General features: G+C 39.6%; 1 protein-coding gene and 1 pseudogene across 1 annotated transcript in view; both read right to left on the bottom strand.

The window, feature by feature from the left end:
• Positions 1–10113, bottom strand: part of LOC102474712 (progesterone-induced-blocking factor 1) — a gene marked incomplete at its 5' end in the record, with an annotated part of 214777 nt that extends 204664 nt beyond the window's left edge. Inside the window, 3 exon segments of the mRNA XM_006139821.3 lie at positions 7584–7709; positions 9539–9720; positions 10005–10113. Coding sequence (XP_006139883.2) covers positions 7584–7709; positions 9539–9720; positions 10005–10113 — 417 coding nt within the window.
• LOC102478036 (dermatan-sulfate epimerase-like) lies at positions 3063–5603 on the bottom strand (annotated as a pseudogene).
• Positions 10114–12220: the final 2107 nt, after the last annotated feature.

Here is a 12220-nt window from a genome sequence, read left to right as displayed (position 1 = left end):
CCTCTCAAAAAAAAAAAAAAAAAAAAAAAAGAAAGAAAAGAAAAAATTCCAATGAATAGAAAGCAAACTAAAGGAAAAATATTTCTCTAATCTTACCATCTCACTTTCTTCTAAAAATGAGTACTGTAGGAGATGTAAAGATACTATATACAAATATACAAGTGTAAGTACTTCATTTTAACTCACATTGTATCAGCAGAATTTAATGAAATACAAGTCGTTGACACAATTAGACACTTGGTCCCAAGCAGAAAACTTCCTGGGGCACACACACAAACCTAAGTTCTTTAACTTGTTGTGAATTTCATGCCTTGTAACAAAGAATACTAAAATCTTTTCTGTAACCATTTTAAGTTGCAAAGTATCAAAAGGAATCAGTTTATCTTTACCTTGTGGAAGACTAGCGGGACACAAGCTCTAAGGACATAATACAGAAAATACAATCCAAGTACAATCTAAGAAGATTCAGTTGCATGAAATAAACATCCAGGTTATTATGAAGTAAAAATGATAAAGGCAAGCTTGCGCAATTAGCTGGTTAGGTGTCCCTGTGCAATTTAAATCCATATGGATTCAGACTGCAGTTTGGCACCACCTGGTGGCAACTGTTCACTCTAGCATCACTATCCCTGGGATGAATTTTAAGTTCTGTGACTGGCTGGGTATTCAGGGCAGCCCCAACACCAGAAATGATCTGGTAAAGTGGAGGGGCAAATCTACTTTCAACTTTCCTGTTTCCAAAAACGGCTGTTGGCAGTTCCCTCACACAGTTTTACCAATCTACCAGTATTAACCAATCACCTTAGCGAATAGGGGCTAGTATATCTAATTTTATGTTATGATAGAATGCATTTTGAAGAGTTTTTTTTAAATGACAATAGGTAGCAGCAGTTGGCATAATGGCTATGTTACTGGACTCCCAGGTAGTCGACCGCGGTTCGCATCCTGGATCCGGTGACTTAAAACTTACGCCGGACGTATATGTGTGCATGCCCAAGATCCCAAGAGGAGAACGGAGGAGAATGGATTGCGGTGTGGCCATCCCCACTGGAGGGTGATTTCTCACTTTCTGTCTCTCTGGGGTGAGCACACGTGCCCTATAGCAAAAAAAAAAAAAAAAAGAAAGAAAAAAACAGAAAATTCTAAAAAGGATTAAAACACCAAAGTTTATATGGCTATGTGGATTATTCAGAAAATCATCTTCATTGTACCATATATTAGTCCATAAACCTTAGGGTTATAAGATCAGTCAACAAAATCCTATACAATTTGTAACAGAACTGAACTACAGAGCTAACAGTAATTACTTGTAAAACAGAAATAACATGGCCTACGCTACAGGTTTCTCTCATGCCCAGATCTTTTTCCTGAGGCTCAGAATCTTACATAGTCACTTTTCTATTTGAAAATCCCACAGACACTTCAGATGAATCTAAACTAATACATTTTTCCTATTAAAGTCTCATGTTTTTCTAATATATATTTTTAAAAAACCCATATCATTATTCATGTAGATATTCAATCCAGAAACCCAAGTGGTAGCCTTAACTGCTTCTCATCTCCCAATGTAGTCACAGAGTCTGCCGGATCTAGCACCTAAACATTTTCCCAATTTAGTCCACTTTTCTCCATCTCTACTCTTACAGATCCAGTCCCATCATCACTGTCACTATCTTGTCTTGATAAAGGAAACAACCTCTAAAGGTGGCCTCTTTTCCTAGTCTTATGCCCCTACAATCTGTTCTCTACACTGCAGTCATCTTTTCATAGAAAATGAGATTATATCGTGTCTTTATCAAGTCTCTGCTTAACATCTTTCAATTGTTCCCTACAGGTTTTTATTTTTATTATTATTTTATAATTATGATCAGTTTATTTAGCAAAATAAACTGGAAGACAGTTTTCTATTAAAAAAAGCATAAGGACCATATCCAAATTTTAGATTCCCATCTTCTTTGGTACTGAAATCAAAATTCAGAATATAAAATATTTTATTCTGAATAGTCATTAGGACTACAAACATTTTCCACATGAATAAAATACAACATTAAGTTATCTAAAATTGTTTTACTTCTTGAACAACCAATGAATGCATGCAAGCAACCAATTACATGCATGCATAAACTGGCATCTTTAAGGGAATATTCATTCACAGATACATATTTTCTACTAGATGTATAGTTTCAGTTTTTAACAATCTTCTGTCATCATTTAAAAATATATTTATTTAATCTTATTTATTATTATTTTAAAATTTGACCAGAGACAGACAGAGAAAGAGAGAAAAGGAAAGTGAGAAAATAAGCCTCTTCTGAGACTCAGCCAGCCATCAGTCCATGGTCTATCGCCTTAACCACCACGCCACCTGCTGGCCCCTTTTGTCATCATTTTTACTACATTATCTGAATCACCTGGATCTGGAAGTAACAGGAATGATTATTATTATTATTATTATTATTATAACTAAAGAATTACTTCCCTAGGGGAGATGACACCACTATACCAGGACTTAGCAACACTGATTTTTTTTTTTTTGGAGAGGTTTTTGCTATAGGGCAAGGTGTGCTTGCCAGAGAAACAGAGAGAGCAAGAAATCACCCCTTAGGGTGGATGGCCATGCTGCAATCCCTTCTCCTCTATTCTCCTCTCAGGATCTTGGGCACACACACACACGTGCCCAGCATGAGTTTAAGCCATCGGGTCTGGGACTTGAACTGTGGTCGACTACATGGGAGTCCAGCAATGCAGCCATTACGCTAACTGCTGGTCTTTTTTGGAGACTGATATTTCAACATGACAACATGATTAAAGATGTTTATACGTTTCTCAGAATTGTGTGCCTTTTTTCATAATATAGTACCTGAATATTGCTAACGGCATTAAATTAATATTAATAAACTCAATTCTATCTAGATCTTTTTTGTTTCTTCTAACGAAAAAGATTAATTAAAAACCTGGGCTTTTTATTTCTTCTAAGAAAAAAGATTACTTAAAAACCCAGCTTTTTGTTTATTTTAAGAGTAGTATCAGAGGGCTACCAAATTAGCAAAGTTAAACACTTTTCACCAGACAACCAAGAGACTCCTATTTCTTTTATAAAATCTTTGCTTCAATTCTGATTTCCCCATGTTCTGACTGTTGGAGACTCGGGACAGGATCTGCTTCTTCAGCAGCCGGTAGTTTAAAATGCTGCAGAGTCTGTTCCACAATGGCAGTACAGTCACCTCAGGGACGAAGGTGTTTTGATGGCTGAATTCTGGTCAAATAAACTTTCTGATAATCAGTAGTGACCTGTGGAAAAGCAGACTGTCCTGTGGTTCCACCTGTCCACAGCTAAGTTGAATAGGCATGTTTTACTGGTGGCTAAAAAGACAACCAGTTGCTGGGAGTCTCTGAGGATCCTGAAGCTCGGAATATCTACAAAGGGCTCAATGAAGAGGTAAGCTGCTCTGGTGATGGTATTCACATGCACGCATGACATTCATCAGGGTATGATTGGAGATACGTGGTGAAATTTACATAGTTTGTGCTGGGACCAGCAGATGGCATAATGGTTACGTTGCTGGACTCATGTAGTAGACTGCAATTCAAGTCCCTGGCCTGGTGGCTTAAAACTCATACCAGGTGTGTGTTTCTGTGTGACCAAACTCTCTAGAGGAGAATGCAGGAGAAGGGATTATGGCATGGCCATCCTCCTGCGGTGGTGGGGGTGGGGGGTGATTTCTTGCTTTCTGTCTCTCGGTCTCTCTCTCTCCAGTGAGTGCACATGCCTTTTTAACAAAAATCTTCTCTTAAAACAAAACAAAACATATAGTTTATGCCATTGTAGGGATAACCCCAAGGGGTATGTCATCGAGGCAAAAGTTGCTTTCTCGCTATAGGCAGTATCATGCATCCAGTACACTTTATAGAGACCATCTCATTGCCTGATGCAAAGTCCCATGGACCCCACATACCACTGTCTTTTTTTTTTTTTTTGGAGAGCTTTTTGTTATAAGGAGCGTGTGCCCGCCAGAAAGACAGAGACAGAGAGACAGAAAGCGAGAAAGCTGAGGAAAACATTAAAACATTGTTGAAGATGGTGTACTTAGGCTTGTGGAGCGCCTCAGTGATGAAAGGTACTCCACTGGGAGCAAAAGTCAATGAGTTCTGATCAGGATGTTCATGCCCTGCATTAAAATGTCGCCATCCTTGGATCTAATCTTTGTCTTCGTTTCTGTGGGCAATGTCACATATTCCACATCCCCAAAGCTTTCCTGACTGGAAGGAGAGGTCTATTGATTTCTATAGGTAGTGTACTTCTGTAAGTCACAACACTTGTCTTCAAAATAATGCAATACAGGGATGCCAAAATCTAGAGGAGGAATCAATTTCAAGCTAGCATATAGTACCAGAGAAATTTTGTGTGCAGTGTGCACCAGTACTGCCCTCTGGACAGTGCTCCTGGACTTTCCTCTACATGGTTCCTTCTGATTTGATCTGCCACCCACTTACCACTGCCACTACTTGTGATGAATTTATCCAGGAACACTAATTGGCTTTCTGGGCCATAACACCAGCTGTAATATGGGTCTGCAATAGCCACAGTCCTTTGAAACCCTGGCAAGATGGTTCTATGCATAATGCAAAGTGTTGTTTAAGCCATGGATGGCCAAAGTGGTTGATGCCAAAGACCTGTGAAGCAGAAACATATACTGGAAGAATAATCTAGTGGTCTAGCCTCCATAAGCAACTCCTTCATTGGAGGGAGCCATCTGTCACCTCTTGGAGGAAGATGAGAAATTTCTCCATGATGGTCAGAACTTGTTTGGTCCATAAGTAGACTTCTTGAAGATACTCTTGATTCGTCAGAACTAGACTTCCTGTGAGCAAAGCCATACAGTTGGTATGCTGATGACTGTGCATGTATTAAAATCCCCATCCTCTCCTGTATGTAGTTTTGTATATATATCCCAAGGCATTGACAATCACTTCAAGAAACTTCTCCTGCTGTGTCCTGCTCAGGTAGTTGTACAAGAAGTCAGTGGCAAAACCAACCAAGGAGTGAGCAAGTGGCACCTAATCCCAAGAACCATCTTTCAACAACCCAAAAAAGTATGTGAAAATCTGTGATATTTAATCTGAATATGGATTTTTTTCTTTAAATTGCAGTGAATACAGTAAGAAGAAAAAAATCTACCAACTAGGCTGCCCTGCCATTCTCTCCATGTAGCCTTTGGCCATGTCTTGGACTTCAATGTTCTCTGGATATAGCATACAGAAAGAACATTGCCAAGACACTCAAGTTGTTTCTATAAATTTCATTCTGGCAGGGCTGCAGTCCTTGGGATCCCAGGGAGGGAGGTATCCAAGGGGCTGGACAGCATGGGGTGCACAGCCTCAGTGAGCAGGGCTGCAATGTGCTTGTGCGAGCTGGTGGCCCTGAGTTAGAGCTCAGTCATCTCATTCCTGGAGAAATAAAGCACTGGGTGGCTGTCATACTTGGCACTGGTGAAGGGAAGCATGAATTCTGGGTTCTTGTCACTGATGTAGGCTGACATGAAGCAAAGAAAATACATGAAAAACATACCGGGAGCTCCCCATCCCCACGTGTGAGTCTTCATCTTGGCATCAGATCTCCAAATCTCCAAGGCAGCCAAACAATCTTCAAAAGATCCACTCCTTGGTACACTCGGTCCTCTCTGGCATCACCTTCCTAGCCTTGACCCAGCTCCCCTCGCTCTAGGCAGCCTGGGCCCTGGGCCTCTCAGAGTGGAGCCTTCAGTATATCAGCTGTGCCATGGGTGCTAAGTAGGCGCCATGCCCCAGGATGGACTGCTCCCCTATAGGTTTTAGTTATCCAAATGCATAATTTGGGCGCCTGTTTCTGTTTCTCAATTCTCTTTTATCTTTCATAATTCCCTGTCCTTTTGTCTGTGCTTTAGCCAGACTAAATTACTTTGAATTTGTTCAAAAGGCTTCATTTTGTCTTACCTCCAGGTGTTCGTATATGCTGTACATCCAAATCTGCATCCCCTTATTTCCCATAACTCACGGTCTTAGTCATCACACCGGGTCAGCATGGGTATTTCTTCCTTGATGAAGTTTTCCCTAATTCTTCCCAAGGCTGAGCCAGGTAAACAGGTGTCTCATCCTGTGTACCCTGTCACGTTCTCCATTATCACGATGCTTATGATAACTGTTTCTCTCTTTGTTTTTATCCTCCATTAGAATACCAGTTAGTAAAGGCAAAGGTCACCACTCTATCTTTGGCATCTAGCATGCTGCTAGCATACGGTACATCTCAAAAAATACTTGCTATTATAAATCTGTTGCTTCAAGAACTATATGACAGCTCAAAAGTAAAATATTCTAACATAAAAACTTATTATATAATAAATGTATACCTCTTATAGTCTACATTAGAACTCAAAGAGCACAAGATCACAGGATACCGGATCCTTCTTTCCTAATATATGGCTAGGACCAGTGAAATTTTTGCAAAAGACAAAGAATGTCTTTGGAATTCTTTAATCTCTCTGCATGCATCTCTCTTCAATCTCATGATGCTGCTGCCCTAAGTATGAATATTCATAAAGATCTATACTTCTGTCATGCTTCTGAACATGAAAAGACAACCAAATGCAACAGCAAATGAATCTTAAAATCATAAGGTTATATGGGAAAGCCACAAGGAAAACGAAGGAAGTTATTAGCATAAAAGTCAGAATAGCAGTTATTCTTAGTGAAGAAAGGAGTTAAGCAGAACAGATGTCTAGGACATTTCTGTGGCGCTACACTGTGCTACTTCTTAATTTGGCTGGTGACTAAATAGTATTTAATCTATAAGTATTATCCAACATACATTAAAAATACCTTTCTGGGGCCAGATGGTGGCACAGTGGTAAAAAAAGGACTCCGTGCACAATCCCACATGGAAAGGTTCCATGTTTCCATCTGGAGATCTCCCTGGTCCCATGGTCCAAGCTGGGTGAAACTAGGGGCAGATCAAAGCATCAAGACCCACAGGGAATACTATCTGTCTGCTTTTCTTACTCGTGGCAGAAATACAGTTCAAAAACATATTTCTGCAAACATATTTTATATGCATAAACAAACATGTATGCAGAAATATACAAAGTCAAAAAAGAAAACAATCAACACAGTAACTAAACAAAATAATAATATTATCGAAATAGTGGTTCAAAATTTATTTGAACTACTATGAAAAATTTCTTCTCAAGACTCAAAAGATGAAGTGAGCTTAGGATTTTAGAGGCCTCACTATAGAAAAGACTATGGTGTTACCACGGGTAATTCAAAATTCAGTACTAAAATGTAAAGTAAGTGACTTAATTTTATTTGGGAAAAATAAAAACACTTCTGAGAAAGCACACCCCAAAATAGTGTGCAGGGCATGGTACACTGCAATCCCTTCTCTCCTTATCTCCATCCTGTTGGAATTTTGGGCATGTATGGACTCACACCTGGCATGTCTTTCCAGCTGTGGGGGCTGGGATTCAAGCCTCAGTCAGTCACATGGGATCTGGTTCCCTTGGTCACCATGTCATGGGGGCAGCCTTCAATATCTCTGTTTTTATTACCTGTTTTCCCGTTCATACATTTCCCTAGAGGCACTTCGCAGTTGATCAATTTCTTGATTGGTTTTCAATCTGATTTGTTCCAGTTCATCACGTAATTTATTTTCATATTCTGTTTTATAATGATCTCTGCAAGAAGTCAAAAGGAATATTCATGAATTTCTTGTGTTTTAAGATTTTAACAGCTTATACCAAGTATGCCCCATAAACTGTTACTTGAAAATTTAACTATCTGATACAAGGATTTTTAATTCCTTTCTAGGAATAATGTTCCAAATTAGTTCTAAGATTTCGCCCTGCTAAACATATTGTCCCAAAGGCTTGGTTACTATACAAAATAGCAGTAATTGTTAGATAATTATTTGTCTCCAAAAATATTTTAAAAATAGATTTTTTTTTTTTTTAAATTGGCCAGATAGAAAAGAGAAAAAGAGAAAAAACACCCTTTAAGGGCATATAATGTAACTCTTGCCCTGCTGTTATGTGTCTTTCATATATCTCTTCTCCTCCACTTCTTCCTCTTCTTGGGATTTTGGGCATGCACACATGTCCAGTGTGTTTTTCAAGCCACCAGGTCTGAGCCTCATACCACACAGTTGGCCATGTGGGATCCAGCTCACAAACCAATAGGCCATAGGCTAGTCTGATGAATAGTTTCTAATGCATATGGCCAAGGCTTGAAAAACTGATGAACCCAAAATTCCTTCATTTAAAACTAACAATCTGATCTGGCACATATTGAGACAGACACATATTAACAAAACTATAAAAACAAAATGACTTCGATTACTTATAAAAAACCTTTCCTTCCAAGCACAACAACATGTAGTCACACTGTGATTTTATATTTAGCAAAGTTAAAGCATTATACATAGGATATGAGCTATAAGAGGAGAAACTGATTTTACAATGTCAGTGGCTAAGATGTTTAGAACTTTGGAGCTTTTGTTTAATTTTTGATGTGCTGATAAAAATAAATAACTCGGGGGCTGGCAGGTAACATAGTGGTTAAGGGTGCTGGACTACCACATGGCCAGCCGTGGTTCAAGTCCCAGACCTGGTGGCTTGCTTTCTCACTTTCTCTCTCCCTCAAATATAAATGAATAAATAGTAAATAAAATAATTCTTTAAAATAAATAAATAAATAACTCGAGAATTTTAAGGGCTCTTAGTATAAAGAAACATTTAGGAGACATGGCAGGGCTGAAATGCAGGGAGTGTGGTAACCTAAAACAGTATATAATACGACCTCTTCATTCTTCCTTTCTGTTTGACATAGTCAGGAAATGGTCAGCAGACTCCGATTTTCTTAAAAAAGATACTTTTATAGAGATACTAATATATTTTCTTTCAAAAGTTACTTCGAGACCTTAGTCACAGAGAATTAAAACAATCATGTCATAAGAAAAATAATAACTTATAGTACTTATCTCCCTATCTATAAGAAATAGCTTTTTATTGTTATGGAAAAAAATACCTTGTTTTTAAAAAAATCAAATAGAGGATACAGCAGGTGTCATAGTGGTTAAGGCTCTAGACTCCCACATGGCTGGTCCTGGTTTGATTCCTGGACCCAGCGGCTTGAAATTCACACCAGGTGTATGTGCATATGTGCCCAAAATCCTGAGAGGAGAATGGAGGAGAAGGGATTGGGGGATTCTCTCTCTGTCTCTCTGGCGAGTGCATGCATCTTATAGCAATAATCTCTAAAAAAAAGAAAAGAAAAAAGAACAACAACAACAACAAAAATAGAAAAGAGTATCTTATAAGGAAACAAAATGAAGTATTATCTTAACATTATCATATAGACCAGACCTTAAAAAAGTCGCTTAGCTCACCCAAAACCAAAAGTTCTCTAAACAAGGACACGTCCATTTTTATCTATTAATGCAAAATAATTATCATAAATGATAAGTTATATATATTTATATAAGTATGGGAAATAATATAATTCTTGCCTGGATGTGACATATTTTTCATACATGTCTTCTCTAGCCTTTTTGGTTTCTTCGAGTTGAGCTTGAAGTCTTTCAAGGCGATCCTCTTCGTGGGCACAGCGAACACTAAGCTCCATGTTTTGGCGATTGAGATAGTCTTTATCTTTTTGCAGTAAAGTAACAGTCTGTTGCAAGGTGGTTACCTATGCATACGTAGAGACAGCGCTTGAGACAACGCCATCTTACATCTCACAGTCAACTACATTCATTTCTTTCATTTATGCTGTTATTGACCACATAAAAATTCTACTTTTAAAAAGGATAATATAAAAAGAGCAACCAAAGTCTCTTTTTTGGGGGATAATTATAACACATGAAAAATGAACAAACACCCCTCCCACAATGTTGCCCAATTAGTGGGCTATTCTCCACTACCAGCCACTAATAGTGTACAATAAAGTATAAGTTACTCTATTTGGAAGCTTACCTCTTTTGATAACTCATTTCTTTCTTTAGCTTGAGTTACATGAGAGGCTTCAAGTATTTCATGTTTTCTCCTAAACTCAGTTACTTCCTGTTCAAGTGCATCACGTTCACTATTAAAATAAAAGTGAAATACACATGTGAATTTTCTTTGTAAAAATTTTTCCAGAGGGCATGTGGGCTTGCTGGAGAGAGACAGGGAGAGAGGGAAAGAAAGTGACAAGGCATCCACCATGAAGAATAGTCACCCTACAGTGCCTTCCCCTCCATTTCTTCCCCGCCCCCCCTCCCCCTCTTTTGGGATTTTGGGCCTGCACATGCACACATACTTAGAATGTTTCTCAAGATGCTGGGGCTGGTGGCTTGAAAATCACACTGGGCACAAAGCTAACCCTTTAGACATGTGCACTTCAAAAGGGGGGATATAACATTTCTATGGGGGGCCAGCCCATGGCATGGTGGTTAAGGCAGCTGAATACCACATGGCTGATTGCAGAATTTGAGTCCCAACTTCAGCTTCTGGGAAAATATGCTGAATGCATTTGTGTATGCAAGTCCAAAATCCTAGTGGGATAGAGAAATGATGAGAGGAGATTGCAATGTGACCACACTTCACTGGAGGGTCTTCTCCCTTTCCCTCTGTTTCTCTCTGGCAAGTGCACATGCCTTCTAGCAAAACACAAAACAAAAACCTCACAGCCTAGCATTCAGACTGCATAGCAGGTATAAAAGCATTCATATTTTATTCACAAATTGTTTGTACCTAGCATTCAGACTGCATAGCAGGTATAAAGGCATTCATATTTTATTCACAAATTGTTTGCGATTACCTAGAGATTGTAGTTTCTATTTTCATATAGCTCTCTCCCCAGAATGTGAAACCAAAAACTAGACCATAAACCTACAATAGGCATCTTAATGAGTAGAGATAGATCTATTAACTTTTTTTTTTTAAGAGAGATTTTTGCTATAGGGCCTGTGTACTTGCTGGACAGACAAGGAGATACAGAGAGACAGAAAGTGAGAAGTCACCCCTAGGGGGGATGGCCACACCACAATCCGTCCTCCTCCTCCACCCCCCAATCCCTCTGCCAAGTACACACATGTGCCCAGTGTGAGTTTTTTTTTTTTTTTCTTTTTGAGAGGTTTTTGCTATAGGGCGTGTGCGCTCGCCAGATAAACAGAGACAGAGAGACAGAAAGCGAGAAATCACCCACCAGGGGGATGGCCATGCCGTAATCCCTTCTCCTCCATTCTCCTCTTGGGATCTTGGGCACACACGCACACGCGCCCGGCGTGAGTTTAAGCCACCGGGTCCAGGATGCGAACTGCAGTCGACTACATGGGAGTCCAGCGACATAGCCATTATGCTAACTGCCAGTTCCCCCAGTGTGAGTTTTCAAGCAGCTGGTCTGGGACTCGAACCACAGCCAACTACACGGGAGTCCAGTGATGTAACCATCATGCCATCTGCTGGTCCTAAGATTTACTAACTCTTAAATACTCCTCTCAAATCAGAAGCTTTCTATTTTATTTCATTGACCTACTGAGATCAGTGATAGAGAAGACTATTAAGAATTGTTTTTCAGGGACCAGCAGGTAGTGTGGTAGTTAAGGTGCTAGACTCCCACATGGCCAACCATGGTTCAAGTCCTAGACCTAGTGACTTGCTTTCTCACTCTCTTTCTTTCTCTCTCTGGTTAAAGTGAAGAATAATAAATAACTCTTAAATAAATAAATAAATCATTGTTTTTCAGGTTGCTTCCATGATATAGTGGTGATGGGCTACTTAAGAGAAATTTGGTCCCACATGGTGATCATGGTGACTGTGGCTTGAGTCCCCAACCAGGTAGGCCTGAGGCACTCCAGCACATGTGCAAGTGCCCAAGATCCTAGAGGCTGGAGGACTGGAGGCAAGGGAATATGACATGACCATACGCTGGGGAAAGTGCTTTCCTCTCTCTCTCACTCTCACATGCTCAATCATGAATTAAAAACAAAATTTGGCTTTCCATAACCTTTTAAATACCTCACTTAGAAAGCTGTTTTTTTCAGGAACCAGCAGTTAGCGTAATGGCTATGTCACTGGACTCCCACGTAGTTGACTGCAGTTTGCGTCCTAGACCCGGTGGCTTAAAAATCACACCGGGCACGTGTGCGTGTGTGCCCAAGATCCCGAGAGGAGAATGGAGGAGAAGGGATTGCGGCGTGACCATCCCC

This window comes from Tupaia chinensis, unplaced genomic scaffold (assembly GCF_000334495.1).
Source record: "Tupaia chinensis unplaced genomic scaffold, TupChi_1.0 Scaffold000004_1, whole genome shotgun sequence".
Classification (NCBI taxonomy): domain Eukaryota; kingdom Metazoa; phylum Chordata; class Mammalia; order Scandentia; family Tupaiidae; genus Tupaia; species Tupaia belangeri.
This window is presented reverse-complemented; position numbering and strand designations above follow the sequence as displayed.